This window comes from Lepidochelys olivacea, assembly GCF_965140295.1.
Source record: "Lepidochelys olivacea isolate rLepOli2 genome assembly, chromosome: 1".
Classification (NCBI taxonomy): domain Eukaryota; kingdom Metazoa; phylum Chordata; order Testudines; family Cheloniidae; genus Lepidochelys; species Lepidochelys olivacea.
In genome coordinates, this window is record NC_140411.1 from 250,688,013 (window position 1) to 250,707,590 (window position 19,578).

General features: G+C 46.7%; 1 protein-coding gene across 5 annotated transcripts in view; it reads left to right on the top strand.

Annotated features, from left to right (window-relative positions):
- Nucleotides 1–19,578, top strand: part of TRIM24 (tripartite motif containing 24) — a 138,620-nt gene that overhangs the window by 58,181 nt on the left and 60,861 nt on the right. For all 5 annotated transcript variants that reach the window (XM_084638430.1, XM_084638429.1, XM_084638427.1 and 2 more), the window contains exon 2: nt 7,168–7,286. In XM_084638430.1, the coding sequence (XP_084494556.1) occupies nt 7,168–7,286 (119 nt within the window). The remainder of the gene's footprint in view (nt 1–7,167; nt 7,287–19,578) is intronic.

Below are 19,578 nucleotides of genomic sequence, written 5' to 3' on the forward strand. Positions count from 1 at the left end.
GGGGCTAGAGAGCTGCTACCTTGGAGTTCTTTATGCTGTCTGCCTTGTTGGCCCTCCAGGCCCTTTGTTCAGTGTCTAACACAGCACTGGCTTGCAGGATTTCCCTGAACGTGTGCTCCCTAGTCCTCTTCTTTTTCGCCTCATCAGGGTCAGGTATTCTGCGGCTGATTAAAAACAGTTGTATCATTGTATTTACAGTCACATCAGAAAGGGAATGATAAGGCAAAACTCCCTTGTCTTATTCCCATAAAGACTTTTAATAAGACATGCTTATTAACACTTCAGCTTTGGAGAGCCTCTACACAGCATCACTCTCCAGTCCCAGCCATGGTGAGTATGGCTTTGCTTGCATGATGCACTAAAATTTCAGTCTCTATCCCACAGGGCTGTGGTAATATTGACACTATTTTCCTCAGGCAATGGAAAGCCCAGCTGCCTACTAGCATCCTGAAGCTGCCTGGCCAATATGCTACTAGCCTGTTTACTGCAGTGGTGCCACTTGAGCTCATCACATAGTGGCATGGGAAAATGTCCTACCACAGAGGAAGAAATAAAACAGCCATCCCTAAAAACTTTCAGGAGAGTATTGAGTCTTGCCATGAAAGTTTCCTCGAGATGTTCTGCATGGTGCCCCTCCCAACCCACCCTTCCCCTTCACTTATCCTAAGAGGGGAACAAAAAGCAGATGCCAACTCTACCTCTGTTGTACTTTTTTTTTTTTAAATATACAATAATTATTGTATATTAAATGGGGAGTTAGTACCTGTGTCTTTTGGTGGTGGGCCAGTCACCATCTTTAAATTTTAAACATTGGACAATGCACACAACAAAGGAGAGTTTCTAGGCATGCTTGCCAAGGTGGGCAATCACCAAAAGCAACACTTATATTGGCCAGAGACAAATTTGAGTGTAGACGTGCACAAAGAGCTTATAAGTTGTCTTGAGTCAGCAGCTGAACTTTGTAGCGTAGACCAGACCTGTGTTTCAGCACTGTTTGCATTAAGCTCTAGAGCTTATCAGACTTCTTGAAAACCGAGTTCCTGATTTATATCCAGAATGATGGTAACAGATATCTATTGCAGTTTTGACCAGGGTGTAGAAAGTGTGTGTGTAAAGATCCTTCTACGTGCTGTTCCACAGTGAATGAGTTGTTTCAGCCTGCAGCTATAAAGTGTTGGCTATTTAGCTCAAGGTGTAGCATCTCACTTTCAGTTCTAGAGTTCCCTAGGTCAGTCCCTGTCTGGTCTGTCAGCCAAGAGAAGAGCTATCACATGTATGTCTAGTGATGCAGCACAACTGTCTTTGAGATATGTAAGCTGTACATCTTTCCTCTTAGCTAAAGATTTTGGGACTGAAATAAGAACTTAACATATCTACGATCGTATACATAGAAGTAAATGTATTTTGTCAAAGTCAACTTTAAATGTGATAAGGCAGAGACAAGATGCAGTGCACAAGTCTGAATTCTCTATAATCTGTGTTAAATGAATGTCCAGATCACAAAGTCACTCTGAGAAAATCAATGGGCTTGTATCGGAAAAGGCCTAATTCTCATATAGCAGGGAGGTTAGTAATACATATTAAGATACATTGGCAAAATTTTATGGGGAGGCTTGTGTAAAAGGTGAGTTCAGAACACTAACAATGTGAAACATAGTTGATTATATAGTAATATATATTTTAACTTCTACATCTTCTTGTCAGTTTAAAAGATTTAACTGTGAACTGGTGTATCAGGTGTCAGTTACCAGGTTAACTGCCCCTCTGGTCCCTCCTGTTTTCAGCACACCTTCTCTTAAAGCATAATCAAAGCAATTAAGAGAAAATAGATCTTAACAAAACTTCATAGAATCATGGAATATCAGGGTTGGAAGGGACGTCAGTAGGTCATCTAGTCCAACCCCCTGTTTAACACAGGACCAATCGCCAATTTTTGCCCCAGATCCATAAATGGCCCCCTCTAGGATTGAACTCTCAACCCTGGGTTTAGCAGGCCAATGCTCAAACCACTGAGCTGTCCCTCTGCCCCAAACCAGTATTCATGTCTGCATTCCTCTAAGGCTTACTGTTTCCTGGATCTGGGGAAGGGTCTAACGCAATCTACGCCACAGAGGCTCTCTGTGGGCATGTCTACACTGGCGGGGTTACAGTGCCGCTCAGAGAGTGCTGAAGGGAAACTGCTGTTGTATGTTCACACTGTCCGTTGCCTCCGCAATAGCATGTTCACACTTGCGTCACTTGCAGTGGTATTCGGAGCAGTGCACTCTGGGGAGCTATCCCACAGAGCATTTCTTCCTTTTCTGCCACTAAGAGTTGTGGGAAGACGCATAGGCACCAACTTCTCATGGTGCCGGTGGGTGCTCGCCACCCCCGCCCCCCCATTCCAACCCCTTCCCCCAAAGTCCCTGCCCCTATTGGACCTCTCTCCAAATCCCCACCCTGGCCCCACCTCCTCCCCTGAGTGCACCGTGTTCCTCCTCTTCCCTCCCCCCCCCCCCCAGCACTTTGCGGGGACAATCGCTGGGAGGGAGGGGGGAAAAGCGGGTGCTCGCAGACGAGGCAGAGCAGAGGTGAGCTCTGGCAGGGGGCGGGGCAGGGAGCTGCCAGTGCGTCGGCACCTATGTGGAGATGGAGGGGATCACAGGGCATCCTGGATCCTATCCCAATGCCCCGTGATGCATTGCTTTGCATCCCTGCAGTTCCTGTGCTTCTGTCCATATTTGGTGCCATCTTTCAACCATTTGTGTACTGCATGCCATGCCTCTTCGGGCTGCAGGAATGGATCCTGAACTGTTAATCAGTATGCTGCTCACTCTGACCAACACATCATGAGTGGCAGTGGAGTTATTCCTTAAACTACAAAGGCAAGAGGAGTGCGACATTGATCTTTCCACACTACCATCTATGACACAAGAGTCCTTGTGACATTCATGGAGGTGCTGCCCACAGTGGAACACCACTCTTGGGCTCGGGAAACAAGCACTGAGTGGTGGTATCACATCGTGATGCACATCTGGAGTGACAAGCATTGGCTGCAGAACTTTTGGATGAGGAAAACCACATTCATGGGATGAGCTCGCCCCAGCCCTGCACTTCCGTTGGAGAAGCATGTGGTGAGAGAGAGAGAGAGGGAGCTGCCTTGCCATTGGAGAAGTGCGTGGCAATTACACTGTGGAAGCCGGCTACTCCAGACTGCTACTGATCGGTCGCTAACCAGTTTGGAGTGGGAAAGTTCACAGTTGGACTTGTGTTGACGGAAGTGTGCAGGGCCATTAATCGCATCCTGCTCTGGAAGACGGTGACTCTGGGCAACATGCGTGAAATTGCAGATGGCTTTGCACATATGGGGTTTCCTAACTGCAGAGGGGCAATAGATGGCACCCATATTCCAATTCTGACACCAAACCACCTACCCACTGAGTACATTAATCTCAAGGGGTATTTCTCAATGTTCTCCAGGCACTTGTGGATCACTGTGGGCATTTCACAGGCATTAATGCAGACTGGTCTGGAAAGGTGCATGACCCACACATCTTTTGGAACACTGGCCTGTTCAGGAAGCTGCAAGCAGGGACTTTCTTCCTGGACCAGAAGATCACCATAGGGGAAGTCAAAATGCCCATTGTGATCCTCGGAGACCCTGCCTACCCCTTAATGCCGTGGCTTATGAAGCCATACATGGGGCAACTTGACAACAGCAAGGAGCGGTTCAACAACAGGCTGAGCAAATGCAGAATGACTGAGTATGGTTTTGGCCGTTTAAAAGCCCACTGACGCTGCCTATATGGGAAGCTGGACCTGGCCGATGACAATATTCCTATGTTTATAGCTGCGTGCTGTACGCTCTATAATATTTGTGAAAGCTTCACTGCGGGCTGGACCTCAGAGGCTCAGCGCCTGGAGGCTGAGTTTGAACAGCCAGAGCCCAGGGCTATTTATTAGAAAGGCACGGTGCGGGGCCATAAGGATCTGGGATGCCTTGAGACAGCAATTTGAAGCTGAAAGCCACTAATATCTGTTGCTATGCTTGGAAGTGCAGTGCTTGTAATGCTAGGAGGGGATTGTGATTGGTGCAATGTGAACATTTAACATAATTGTCTGTCGCTTTGCAGGGCTCTGTTTGCTTTCAATTCATAGAATAAAGATTGCTTTCAAACCAACACAATTCTTTTATTAAAAAACAACAACCAGAGGAGAGAGTCAAACAAAAAAAAATCTGCAGTGAGGGGGATGGGGGAAGGGAAGATCCCAAGAGGAGGTGGGGATGGCTAAAGATTTGTGTATGTCCAGGGATCATAGCTAACCTTCTTCTTTGATGTACAATGCAGCGGGTACTGTACTTCAGCAGGGCCAAACTGCAGAGGGATGTGTGTTGAGTGCAATGGGTTGTGGGAGTCCACAGTGTTGGACTGTGACAAGGGAGGAGTGAAATGCCGCGGGTATAGACTGGAGCTGGGAGATTGATAAGAGTGTGGTGGTGGTGTCTGGGGGGAGAATGGGAAAGTTTTGCAACAGTGGCCGCAGGGGAGGGTGGGCGCAGAGCTGCTTTGTTTGAAGAGCGAGTATCACCTGGAGTGTGTCCACTTAGCACTCCATAACATTTAAGAACTACTCCGTGTCTTCTTTCTGGTGTGCCGCGTTCTCCTTTCGGTCCCTCTTCTCGCTGTCTCCGTCACTCCTTCGATTCCTGTTTCTCAGCAATGGAGTGCATCATAACATCACGCAGAAAGTCCTCCTTAGTTCTTCTTGGCCGCTTTCTAATTCTGTGCAGCCATTCAGCCGCCGATAACAAAGAGGGAGGCTTGGCTCCCCAGGTCATCTCTGTGAAATTTAAATGCAACATTTTACAGAGGCAGTATTGTTTGCAACACACAGAACACTGATTCAGTGATTTAAAACACAGCCAGTACTTACACACCTGTCACTAACTGGCTGACCCCAGGCAAGCACACATGAGCCACAAGACCCCCAAAATGGTGAGTAGTTGCAGGGGCATGGTAAATCACTCATCCCAGACTCAGATGTTCGCTGGGCACGTGGCTCTTGGGGAGAGCCAGCTCTGTAGGTGGGGCCTGATGATCATTTCTGTCTCCACACTTTCCACAGGATGTGATCATTATGGAAGATATCTTGCTGCTAAGGGTGAGCAGTCAATCAAGGGAGGGTCTTCTCCAAGACTGCAGCTTCTGCCCTGGCCCCTATGCGGCTCCCCCCCCCCCCAAGGTGATGGCACAGTGGTGTGGGAAAGTTACCATTAATGGGGCAAGAAACAAAGCAGCTCTGCCAAAGAACCTGTGGCAGCGGGTTTCCCAGTATCTCCATGAGAGTTTCCTGGAGATCTGAGGCAGATTCCCATGAAGTGAGGGAGTCAATCAACAGCCTGTTCAGCTGCTCAGACTAGGCATGCGGTGGGAGACAAGCCTGCTTTCTGCAACCCTCTCGCCCCGAACAGCTCACTTCAAGTCCACATACCAGGGGCCTTCTCTCCTGTTTGCTCTTCACCAGCAGCTGTGACTGGCAAGCCTCCTCTGGTGTAGAAAAGAGCTGCTGGCTGCATGCATCTCTGGCCTTCGAGTCATCTTTTTGCTTCTGGGTCCCCATCCCCCTTCCCCATCACATTCTTGTCCAAGATTTCCTCCTCCTGGCTCGGTCCACTTTCAACTGGAACGCGACCTACCGAAGTATCCACAGTGATCTTCGCAGTGGAGGTGGGGTCGCCGTTGAGTATCGCATCCAGTTCTTTGTAGAACCAGTAGCTCCTGGGCGCAGCACCGGAGCGGCGGTTTGCCTCCCATGCCTTGTGGTAGGTGTTCCGCAGCTCCTTCACTTTGACCCTGCATTGCAGTGTGTCCCAGTCATGGCCCCTTTCTGTTATGCATCGGGAAATCTGTCCGTAGGTATCATAATTCCTATGGCTGGAGCGCAGCTGGGACTGGACAGCCTCCTCTCTCCAAATGCTGATGAGGTCCAGCAGCTTGGCATTGCTCCAAGCGGGGGATCGCCTGGTGCGTGGAGCAGGCATGGCCACCTGGAAAGGTGCGCTGAGACCACTGCACACATCACCGTGCAAACAGGAAGGGGACTTTCAAAATTCCAAAGGAATTTACAGGATGGGGAGGATGATTGGTCACTTGAGGGCAGGGCAGTAGAGTTCAAACTGATGACTAGAGAGGTGAGAACAGGCATTGTGGGACACCTCCCAGAGGCCAATCACAGCGCTCTGTTCAACTACGGTGTCTACACTGGCACCGCAGCACTGTAGGCCCAGCACAGGAAGCTGTACGCCTCTCGTCAGGGTGGGTTTTTTACAGCCCTGCAACTGCACAGTTTCTGTGCACTGAGTGGCTTGGCAGCGTGTACATCTCGGGAGTTACAGCACAGAAAGTTGCTTTACTGCACAGAAACTTGCCAGTGTAGACAGGGCCTTTGTTAACCTGTCCCTTTGACAATTGACAGCTCTCTAACTGTTTATAGCCCTTTGATCTGTGAGTTTCCAGACTGGTAAAATGTCTGTCTCGCTTTGGGCTGTAGCCTGGAAGTACGCCATTGTCTGGCAATTGTCCTGGGGGGTTTGTTTATAGCTATTATTGTGTTGTCCTGCTGGCTTTTCCTGAAGCCCCCTATTAATTAGAATAGGAAAGTCTTATAACCAATATACAGTAACTTCTCATTGATCAGACGGTATATTGTATTCAGAAAATTATTACATCTCAATATTCTTAGATTATTACACAACAATTCCATGTCCATCACATCACTGTTGCAGTTATGTACCTCTAGTCCCGCTGAACGTATCTGGTACCTTACAAACTGACTCTTCAGCCATTTTGCAACAAACTGCTCATGGGAAGACATGAACCTTTGAGTAGCAAAGGGGTGAAATAAGTACAAGATTCACGACAAAACTGATTATTGAAACTAAAGTGTCTGAATCCTACTAGGAGCTGAGATACTCAGTGATTTTCAGGCAGAGACCCAGAGTCTGTGGGTTGGCAGTGGATAAGAATTGGCATCTTATCCCTTGGGCTCTAGAAATACTAACTGAAAGTTTTCAGAAAAGTATATCTCTAGAACAGTTATTTTTGAAGTTTTTTTGATAAATTGATAAGCTTACAAATCTTAAAAGATTTCTTGCCAGTTGAACTTGCTCTTTATTTTTCTCTCCAGTTGGTGTTATCCGCTGTCCAATTTGCAGCCAGGAATGTGCAGAGAGACACATCATAGATAACTTTTTTGTGAAGGACACCACAGAGGTTCCCAGCAGTACAGTGGAAAAGTCAAATCAGGTGAGTACATTAAAATGTAACCCGCCTCAGCATCCTTTGGGTGCCTAGGTATATCTTAAGCTACTAGCTGTGTGGCCTTTATTGCTTATTTTGTATTGGGGTCGGGGGAGAGAGGAAGGTAGAAAGAGCATTCAAATAGCCATACTTTGTATTTTATGACTGCCATCGAAAATCAGGTAGTGTGTTGGGAGTGGTGGTGATGGTAACTTCTGTTTTAAAAAAAATAATGGTTTTAAATATCTGAGGTGAAGTAAGTGCATGGCTACAACGATAATGAGAGAAATAAAATATGTATTATCTTGCTACAGTGAAACTTCCTGAACCCAAGACAAAACACTTCCCATGGAGGACTCTAAATGGGAGAATTCCTAGAACAAGAGACCAGAATGACTTAGAATAATAGAATCAGAGAAATGTAGGGCTGGAATGGACCTTTAGAGATTATCAAGCCCAGCCGCCTCTGCTGAGGCAGAACCAACTATAGACATCCCTGACAGCTGTTTGGAGGTATTTACGAACAGATAGTGATGGGGATTTCACAACCTCTTGCAAGCCTATTCCAGAATTTGACTACCCTTATAGTTAAAAAGCTTTTCCTAACATCTAACCTAAATGTCCCTTGCTGCAGACTAAGCTGATTACTTCTCGTTCTGCCTTTCGTGTAAAACTCAATTTAGTTTGGTCAGGACTGGGAAAATAGAACCTAATTAGTGTCATGTTTTGCTAATATTAAACAGCTGGGTTCATTAGACAAGAAGTTCTCAAATGTTGTAGTTGAGATCATATCTTACTTGTGTGTCTATGGTCCACTGCCTTCTCCATTCACAAGTGCATAATGATTTTTAATGTACTTTTAGTTTCTTTTCATGCATTTTAGCAACCAGATATAAGAAGAGGTAGCACCAAGTAAATAGCCAGTGACTCATATGGCCAAAGTTTAGGAACCTCTGGCATTAGAATTTGCCATCCTTCATTCTGGGCCATGCCAAGATAAAAGTCCATGTGCTTTATAAATGGACTTTGTTAGACTTTAGGAAATGATTTTAACTCCTTTAACCTCTTTCTACATAGATGCTTTCTTTATAATGGCAGCAAGAAGACTACTTTTGCAATGCTGCAGTCATTTAAAGTCAAGACCCTAATTGCAGAGATACTTTTGTATGCTATTCTCTTTTAAAATAAAGATTATTTTGAAAGTGCCTTTTTTAATCCCTTCATTTTGTATAAGGAGTGCATCATAAGTCTTGATCTATTTTGTATTCTGGCAGTCTTTAGGGTTTATTTAATTATACCATGCAATCTTTTTTGTTTCAAAGTTTCTAGTGGTGGGGGTGGAAATATACCTTGTAAGTCTCCTTCCCCTACCCCAAGATAGGTGCGGATATTTAAACTTATGGCCATCTGAAGCTTTTGTTAGCTGTCTTCAGATGCTCAGCCAGCTTGGGACCTGGACCTCTACGTTATGATGATATCAAATTTTCTGAACCTGGACTGGAAAGTGAGATTTGATTAAAGCTCTCCAGAAGCTTGGACAACATCTGTCTACCTTTTTGTGTAGGAATAATTTTTTTTAAATGTGGAGTATTTTTGATCATGCATATTTTGCATGTCACCCACTGAGTCACCAAAGCAACCTATGATCTTTAATTATGCAGTGATTAATCACTGCTTGATTTGGAAAAGTGATCATCTTATCTTTAGTCAGTTAGCTTTTCTAGTGAGTTTGTCCATTAGGAGGAGTAGCAAGAAGTTATGTAGTTCCAGAGATGTCATAAAGAGTTTGATACCATTCAGAGGTATTCCCAAATTTTCTTAAACTTATAAGAGTCCATATTGCTGTCTTGTTCCAATATATGTAACAATCACTGGGGGTTATAATGGATCACAAATTGAACGAGTCATCAATGTGATGCAATTGCAAAAAGGGCTAATATTTTGGGTTGTATTAGGAGTATCATATGGGAGACAATTGTCCGACTCTGCTTGGCACTGCTAAGGCCTCAACTGGAGTATTGCAGAAAAAGGCATTTTAGGTTAGAAATGAGGAGGAACTTTCCAACTATAAGGGAGTTAAGTTCTGGGATAGTCTTCGGAGGAAGGTTGTAGAATCCCAGTCATTGGAGGTTTTTAAAGACAGGTTGGACAAACACCTGCCAGGGACGGTCTGGGTTTACTTTGTCCTGTGTCAGCACAGGGGTCTGGATTAGATGACATCTGACCGCCCCTTCGAACCCTACATTTGTTTGATTCTATAAGCTTCCCAGAACCTTAGTTCAGAGAGCTATGACCGAACTAGTTGAGGTAATCTTATTGACAAGATCAAGGGTTTTTTATTTGTATTTGCCTTTCAGCTTTCTATCACTAGTATCTCAGGCATTGAGGCCTTTTTGACTGGGGTGCGGATCACAAAATTTGTATAGCAGGACTTCATTCGTCATTCTCAAAGTCTTAAGTCTCTAAAAATTATGGAGTTCCTTCAGGAGTCATGGCTTAGCATATGAGCATTTCTGAAACTCAATAATACTGTGCATCCTCGTTGATTAGAAAACAGATCCCCATTCTTCCCTTGATTTAAGTCTTTCTGAATGCTTGCTGGTCCTGCTCTGCTGGGGAGGATACAAACAGCACTTGAACCAGTGCTTCAAAGTTCTCCATTGGAAGCTGGATAGTCTGAGTGGGCTGTAGGGAAAGCCCTATGTAGATATTCTTCTTCGAGTGCTTGCTCATGTCCATTCCATGTTAGGTGCATGTCTTGCCACATGCACTGGTGCCGGAAGTTTTCCCCTTGGTCTACCTGTGGGGGATCTGCTCTAGCGCCCTCTGGAGTGGTGCGCACATGCCAAGGTATAAGGAGTGCTGCTGGCTCCCCCCACCCTCAGTTCCTTCTTACGCCAGTGATGGTGCTGGAACATTTGTTGCTTTGGCAAATTCTTCAGGTCAGAACTGTTTGTTGCAAACTTTTCCTGTAAATAGATAATTTTTATACATCGTTCCCTTAATGTTTGTTAAGCTAGTTGGTGGTCCCAGACAGGACTTAGCCCAGGGATGGGGTACACCTAGTTCCCGGTTTTCAAACCCTGCGACAGCTGCAAGACGCCTATGCCCATCAGCAACCCGCACAGTAGCTGTCTAAGGTGCTTGGGGGAAACCCACATCAGCGACAACTGTCGCATCAGCAAAAGTTTTAAACCTCAGATGAAGGAGGAGTGGGACATTCAACACTGGGTGCTCCTTATGGAGTCTGTGTTAACACCAGAACCATCCAGGTCGGACTCTGCACCCAGCATCGCAGCCTCAGTGTGGAGTGTGCCACTGGCACCATTTTTGGACCAGCGTCGATACCCCTCCCTGGTACTGACGGGGAAGAGGAAGAAGATGGGAAGAGGTTGTTCTGCTCCCCGCGAGGACAAGGAGAGGGCAGAGGAGAGTAGAAACCCGTGAGAGGCAGCCCGTCACCTTTGACAGGGAGTTGGGCCCCAGCTGTGGTTGAGCAGGCTAGCCCATCCTGGGATGTGCCTTCTACCCCAGATAGTGACAGCAGAGTCCAGCACATGGTGGTACCCTGGACCCCAGAAGCCCTGCAGGCCACGCAGGAGATCATGTTCCTCCCAGTGCCACCCACACCAGGCACAGCAGCTTCCAAATCCAGGGATAAGCCTGCCCTGGGGCTGTTCCATCAGACACAACCCAAACGTTCAGCGTTGATTGCTGGGGTACCGTCACGGTTCCACTGAGCGCCAACGCCAGTCTCCGGGTTCTCGATGAGGACGATCGTCTCCCTCATACAGATCCCACTCAGAACATGGGGGCAAACACCGCCAGAACTGAGGTGCCTGGTTGATCTTGGTGCGGTTGAGATCTCCGTAACATGGCCCATCCTTGTGAGGCTCTGAGTCGAGCCAGGAGTCCCTACCACCAGGACAAGGCCCTCCCTCCAGAGCGCCAGTTCTCCCTGCGGTACCGCTAGGGCCATCGTGGCCATCCCAAGGGTGCAAATTGGTGTTGGGAGTCTCCAACAAACCCTCTGCCATGGTCTCCCACCCCCATGGGGAGGCAGAGGTCACCATCCATGGGACCCCTCAGGTGCAACCTGCTGGGGAGGAAGGTCCTGTAGATCAGATCTCAGGGATGGCGGTACCTACTTGCACCTGCATCCTCCTCATCAGCCAATGAGGCGATAGCCGGACCCCCGCTTCCGGTCCCTAAGGACAATGCCAGCGCTCATCAAGAGCTTTTGAAGAGGGTCACCTCTAATTTGGGGCTAGAGGCTGAGGAACTGGAGGAGCCCTTGGGCTCTCTTCGATGTCCTCACTTCGTCAGCCCCAGCGAGGGTGGCATTGCCGGTGCACAAAGGGGTGGCCAAGATTACGAAGTCCCAGTGGCAGACCCCCTACTTGCTACCCCCAATTTCCAAGCGATCAGAACACAAGTATTATGTGCCCACTAAAGGGTATGAATATCTGTATACCCACCCTGCCCCAAGCTCACTGGTGGTCTCAGCAGTCAGCGAGCGGAAAAGACAGGATCAACCAGGTGTGACTCCCAAGAATAAAGAAGCAATAAAGCTCAATTTATTTGGAAGAAAAATTTATTCATCCTCAAGCCTGCAGCTGAGGGTACCGAACTATCGGGCCTTGCTGGGCCGCTATGATTTTAATATTTGTGAATCCCTACCCAAATTCTCCGACTCCCTCACGGAGGACCCCAGAAAGGAGTTCCAGGTGATCCTGGAGAAGGGAAAGGGAGTGGCGAGAGCAGCACTGCAGGTGGCCTCAGACGCGGCTGATTCTGTGGCACGGACCATGGCCTCCGCCATATCAATGAGAAGGGGTCAGTCCTCGGGCCTGTCGGTGGAGGTCCAACAATCCATCCAGGACCTCCCGTTTGATGGTCAAGCCCGGTTTGCAGAACAAACAGACAGTAAACTACATGGGCTAAAGGACTCGTGCACTACGCTTAAGACCATGGGCCTTTACACCCCGGGCCCACAGAGAAAGCGTTTAAAGCCGCAGCCATTTTAGTGGCTGGACAGCCAGCCTAGATCAGAGCCCTTCCGAAAAAAGAACAAGGGCTACAAGTGCCAACAGGGCCAGCAGCCCACTACTTCGGCGCAGTCCGGATCCACTCGCACCCAGCCAGGGGTTAAGCAGGCATTTTAAGGGTGTGCCCAAGGGCCACATTTCAGCAGTGGCTGTCAATGGTCTATAACTCGTCCAGAGATCACCTGGAGAAGATCATCACCATCCCGCCAAGGGTAGTCGCTTCTCTCTACAGTGATGGACCGACCCAGGGGCAGTCCTCGAAGGAGTGCTATTTGACAACCCACAGTCCTCCGTCTCGTTGATATCAGATGCCTTGGACCTCAGTTGGGGAGCGTATCTCTGCACATTGCAGATCCAAGGGACGTGGTCCCCAGAGGTGCTGACGTTGCATATCAACGTCAAAGAGCTCAGAGCAGTCAGTTTAGCCTGCACAGTCTTCCTGCCACAGTTGACGGGCCAAGTGGTGCAAGTGCTGATGGACAACACGGCCTCGATGTTCTACATCAACAGGCAAGGGGGAGCCTGCTCCTCAGCTCTCTGCCAAGAAGCACTCCGCTTGTGAGATTTCTGCATCCATCATGCGATCCATCTGGAAGCCTTTCACCTCCCCTGCGTAAGGAATACGCTAGTGGATCACCTCAGCAGGTCCTTCTGCTCTCACCACGAGTGGTCACTCAACTCAGAAGTGGGGAACTCCCTAAGTGGATCTGTGTGCCACCAGAAAGAACAGGAAGTGTTATCAGTTTTGCTCTCTGCAGGGCCTTGGCAAGGGCACGCTCTGATGCCTTTCTTCTGTTGTGGTCTGGGGAGCTGATGTATGCTTTCCCACCGATCCCTCTCATCATCAGGATCCTGTCAAAAATCAAGAGAATCAGGGCTTGAGTCGTCATGATCACCCCAGCATGACCCTGCTAACATTGGTTCTGCACGCTGATGGACCTCGCAGTAGCCACCCTGTGTTCACTACCCAACCGCCTGAACCTTCTTTCGTTGGATCATGGTCACCTCCTTGCCCCCTCTCCACCTCATGGTGTGGATGTTGCGTGGTTAAACCCAGAAAAGCGGACCTGCCCTAGTAGGGTACAGCAGGTCCTCCTAGAGAGTAGAAAGTCTTCCACTAGAGCGACTTACCTGGCCAAGTGGATGAGGTTCTCCCGCTGGATATCTGAGTGTAGCAGCTCCCCGACGCGCTGATCTCTGCAGTCCATCTTGGATTACCTGCTTCACCTGAAGAATCAGGGCCATGCCCTTTCTTCTGTCAAGATCCACCTGGCTGCCATTGTGGCTCTTCACCCGCCGATCCAGGGAAGATTGGTGTTTTCACATGGAATGTTGATCAGGTTCCTGAAAGGCCTCGAGAGGTTCTTCCCTCTGATTTGGGACCCAATCCTGCAATGAGACCTCTACCTGGTCATTGCCAAGCTCACAGGACTGCCCTTTGAGCCCATGGGCTCTTTCTCCCCTTCCTACCTGTTGTGGAAGGCCGCCTTTTTTTGTTGCAGTGACGTTGGCGAGACGGGTGTCGGAGATTAAAGCTCTCACCTTGGAGCTGCCATATACAGTGTCCTACAAGGAACAACTGCAACCCCATCTGGCCTTCCTGCCAAAGGTGGTGGTCTCCTTCCATGTCAACCAGGATATCTTTCTCCTGGTATTCTGCCCTAAGCCGCACAAGACCGCTGAGGAGAAGCAGCTGCGTGCCTTGGATGTTTGGCGTCCCTTAGTGTTTTACCTCAAGAGTACCAAACCCTTCCGCAGGTCGACCCAGCTCTTCATTGCGACAGCGGATAGGATGAAGGGCCCTCCAGTGTCCTCTTGGAGGATCTCTAATCAGATTACCTCCTGTATCTGGACCTGCTACGAGCTAGCACAGGTCCAACTGCTGCCTATTGTGAAGGCCCACTCGATGGGAGCTGAAGCGTCCTCTGTGGCCTTCCTGGCGCATGTCCCCGTCCAGGACATTTGCAGGACTGTGACATGGTCTTCGGTTCACAGCACACTACACCATCACACAGCAAGCTAGAAACGACGCTGGGTTCGGCAGAGCACGGTTGCAATCTGCACACCCGTGAATTCCTGTCCACCTCCGATGGTACTGCTTGGGAGTCCCCTAACATGGAATGGACATGAGCAAGCACTTGAAGAAAAGACAGTTACCTTTTCCATAACTGCTGTTCTGTGAGATGTGTTGCTCATGTCCATTCCATGATTCACCCCCGTTCCCCACTGTTGGAGTTTCTGGCAAGAAGGAACTGAGGGTGGGGAGAGCCGACAGCACACCTTATACAGTGTCATGTGTGCACCATAAAGTCATAGAATCCTAGAATCTCAGGGTTGGAAGGGACCTCAGGAGGTCATCTAGTCCAACCCCCTGCTCAAAGCAGGACCAATCCCCAATTAAATCATCCCAGCCAGGGCTTTGTCAAGCCTGACCTTAAAAACTTCTAAGGAAGGAGATTCTACCACCTCCCTAGGTAACCCATTCCAGTGTTTCACCACCCTCCTAGTGAAAAAGTTTTTCCTAATATCCAACCTAAACCTCCCCCACTGCAACTTGAGACCATTATTCCTTGTCCTGTCATCTTCTACCACTGAGAATAGTCTAGAACCATCCTCTTTGGAACCACCTCTCAGGTAGTTGAAAGCAGCTATCAAATCCCCCCTCATTCTTCTCTTCTGCAGACTAAACAATCCCAGTTCCCTCAGCCTGTCCTCATAAGTCATGTGTTCCAGACCTCTAATCATTTTTAGCTTATCTAAAGTGATCATCAAGTTGGGCTATTTCCAGCAGAAATCCAGGTTTTCTCTGAACAACATACTAATCCACAGAGGCCTCCCTACCAACATTACAAAAAGAAGGATTCTAGGTGGACTCCTCCTGAAGGTCGAAACAGCAGACTGGACTTCTCCATAGACTGCTTCCGCCAACGTGCACGGGCTGAAATTGTGGAAAAGCAGCATCACTTGCCCCATAACCTCAGCCGTGCAGAACACAATGCCATCCACAGCCTCAGAAACAACTCTGACATCATAATCAAAAAGGCTGACAAAGGAGGTGCTGTTGTCATCATGAATAGGTCGGAATATGAACAAGAGGCTGCTCGGCAGCTCTTCAACACCACTTTCTACAAGCCATTACCCTATGATCCTACTGAGAGTTACCAAAAGCAACTACAGCATTTGCTCAAGAAACTTCCTGAAAAACCACAAGATCAAATCCGCACAGACACACCCCTGGAACCCCAACCTGGGATATTCTATCTACTACCCAAGATCCATAAACCTGGAAATCCTGGGCGCCCCATCATCTCAGGCATTGGCACCCTGACAGCAGGATTGTCTAGCTATGTAGACTCCCTCCTCAGGCCCTACGCTACCAGCACTCCCAGCTACCTTCGAGACACCACTGACTTCCTGAGGAAACTACAATCCATCGGTGATCTTCCTGATAACACCATCTTGGCCATTATGGATGTAGAAGCCCTCTACACCAACATTCCACACAAAGATGGACTACAAGCCGTCAAGAACACTATCCCCGATAATGTCACGGCTAACCTGGTGGCTGAACTTTGTGACTTTGTCCTTACCCATAACTATTTTACATTTGGGGACAATGTATACCTTCAGATCAGCGGCACTGCTATGGGTACCCGCATGGCCCCACAGTATGCCAACATTTTTATGGCTGATTTAGAACAACACTTCCTCAGCTCTTGTCCCCTAATGCCCCTACTCTACTTGCGCTATATTGATGATATCTTCATCATCTGGACCCATGGAAAAGAAGCCCTTGAGGAATTCCACCATGATTTCAACAATTTCCATCCCACCATCAACCTCAGCCTGGTCCAGTCCATGCAAGAGATCCACTTCCTGGACACTACAGTGCTAATAAACAATGGTCACATAAACACCACCCTATACCGGAAACCTACTGACCGCTATTCCTACCTACATGCCTCCAGCTTTCACCCAGGCCACACCAGACGATCCATAGTCTACAGCCAAGCTCTGCGATACAACCGCATTTGCTCCAACCCCTCAGACAGAGACAAACACCTACAAGATCTGTATCAAGCATTCTTACAACTACAATACCCACCTGCGGAAGTGAAGAAACAGATTGATAGAGCCAGAAGAGTTCCCAGAAGTCACCTACTACAGGACAGGCCTAACAAAGAAAATAATAGAATGCCACTAGCCGTCACCTTCAGCCCCCAACTAAAACCCCTCCAACGCATTATTAAGGATCTACAAGCTATCCTGAAGGATGACCCAACACTCTCACAAATCTTGGGCCAGTCCTTGCCTAGAGACAGCCCCCCAACCTGAAGCAAATACTCACCAACAACCACATACCACAGAACAGAACCACTAACCCAGGAACCTATCCTTGCAACAAAGCCCGTTGCCAACTTTGCCCACATATCTATTCAGGGGACACCATCAAAGGGCCTAATAACATCAGCCACACTATCAGAGGCTCGTTCACCTGCACATCCACCAATGTGATATATGCCATCATGTGTCAGCAATGCCCCTCTGCCATGTACATTGGTCAAACTGGACAGTCTCTACGTAAAAGAATAAATGGACACAAATCAGATGTCAAGAATTATAACATTCATAAACCAGTCGGAGAACACTTCAGTCTCTCTGGTCATGCAATCACAGACATGAAGGTCGCTATCTTACAACAAAAAACTTCAAATCCAGACTCCAGCGAGAAACTGCTGAATTGGAATTCATTTGCAAATTGGATACTATTAATTTAGGCTTAAATAGAGACTGGGAGTGGCTAAGTCATTATGCAAGGTAGCCTATTTCCCCTTGTTTTTTTCTACCCCCCCTCCCCTCCCCCCGACGTTCTGGTTAAACTTGGATTTGTGCTGGAAATGGCCCACCTTGATTTTCATACACATTGTGAGGATAGGTTTCAGAGTAACAGCCGTGTTAGTCTGTATTCGCAAAAAGAAAAGGAGTACTTGTGGCACCTTAGAGACTAACCAATTTATTTGAGCATGAGCTTTCGTGAGCTACAGTGAGGATAGTGGTCACTTTGGAAGGGCTATTACCAGCAGGAGAGTGAGTTTGTGTGTGTGTGGGGGGGGACGGACGGAGGGTGAGAAAACCTGGATTTGTGCTGGAAATGGCCCAACTTGATGATCACTTTAGATAAGCTATTACCAGCAGGAGAGTGGGGTGGGAGGAGGTATTGTTTCATGGTCTCTGTGTATATAATGTCTTCTGCAGTTTCCACAGTATGCATCCGATGAAGTGAGCTGTAGCTCACGAAAGCTCATGCTCAAATAAATTGGTTAGTCTCTAAGGTGCCACAAGTACTCCTTTTCTTTTTGTGAATACAGACTAACACGGCTTTTACTCTGAAACTTGAGGGACATGGTGACTGGAAAAAAATCATTTGAATTCATTAACTACAGATAATACTTCCTTTTGTTTAATAAATCAGTTTTAAATGACACACATTTTGATAAACCTTTTTCTTATGTATCCAGTACGGATTTAATAAGAAAAATTAAAATACTATGTGTATTTTTAATTGAATTTGAATTTCTATCTAAATGGAGCTTTACACAAACCCCACATAAAATATTAATCAGTTACTAGAAAAAGGGTGAATGTTAGATTTTTTTGATTACATTAGAAATCTGAATAAAGGTAAATTAAGCTACATAATTGCTTAAATAAATGTGTATACATATAGTGTATCCTGCTGGTTTAGTATAAAGAATCACCAAATGTAGTATAAAGTGCGTAATTTGTGTAAAAGCTATCTTTGGTGGCAAATGACATGTTTTAATGGTTACCAATGAATGAGAACCAATCTTTCTGTAGGAAAAGAACTAAAAAATAGAAATGGAAATCATGATTAAAATCTGTGATTTAGATCAGTTTCCTGTTTGCTGATTTATATCACTTTGATTTAAATTAGTCCAGCCTGATGCACGGTTCTGTTTTGTTTGAATGGATCTGCTCTAGAAAGTGATCATAAAGGAAAATAATCACAGACTTTGTTATATGAAAGTTGGATTTCTGGAAATATTTTCTGCCTATATGGATATCCACCCATTGTTTAGTTAAGTTTTGTATTTAACAGTTTGTCAGGTATTCTTCAAGAAACTTCCATTGGCGAGGACAAGCCAGGGCTGCTATACAAGAGGTAGTGGCTTGAGCCCAGTGTTTCTTTTCTGAAACTGGCTTTTACACCTATGACATCAAGAAGAAGGAGCAGTTTATTCTAGCTTAGGGAGATTTTTCAAAAATACAACTTTCAAATAAGAGCAAAGTTTTTGTTTGTTTCAAGTTGTACTGTGAAGGCAGTAGAAATCATAATATGTGTTAAGTAGTCCACTGTTTACTCCTGCTGCGTTTCATACAGGTACATAAGGGATGGGGAGCCTACTCTTCACAGAACAATTCCAGACGTAAGAATGGTAATGGGTCATGTTAATAAAACCCTCCAAAGAACTACTTGTTACAGATAACCTATTGTGATATATAGCCATTCCATGAATGAAAGACTTATTTGAAACATTTACAATGCAAAGAATCTCATCTTCTGGGAACATAATTTAAAATTTAACTGGGGAAGATAAGAGAGCATTCTCTTCTTGACTTCCCTGAACAATAAATTTATTACAAGGGAAGTGGGAAACCATCAAAATGTCAACATCCTCCCCCTCAAAAAAAGCAGGGTGTTCAGAGCTGGCTTTGACTTATTACCCTATCCATGGCTGTGCCTTCAAGCTTCAGTAACAGAAGGGAGGCATAAAGTTAATGAAAGTTCCTGAGGAATACTTCCAGTGTAATGGGTCTTCCTGGCTGTTGCATGGCTGAATTAAGGGCCCAGCCTGGAGGGCATATCAGAGGGAGAGAAGGGGAATGTCTGTAGTGCCATAAACAATTGCTAGTCTTATCTTCAGGCAACCCCTGAGTAACCCTAATGTAAATATGCTGAATGAGCAGAGGAAGGTGCAGATCCTTTGGGGTTTTTTGACACTCTGACTTACTGAAAGTAATTGAATGTTGAGGTTTTGAAAATAAATAGGGTGACTGTGTTGTGTACAAAGAGAAAGAAGGAGTTCCAAGACTACAGGATAGCTTTGAAGGAGACAGAATAAATTAAGATAATTACGAGCACAGGCAGAGGAAGAATTAGAGATGAAAAGAAATAAAAGGTGAGGTAGAGCTGTGCAAGGCCTTGTGAAAATTAAGTTTGATTTTGA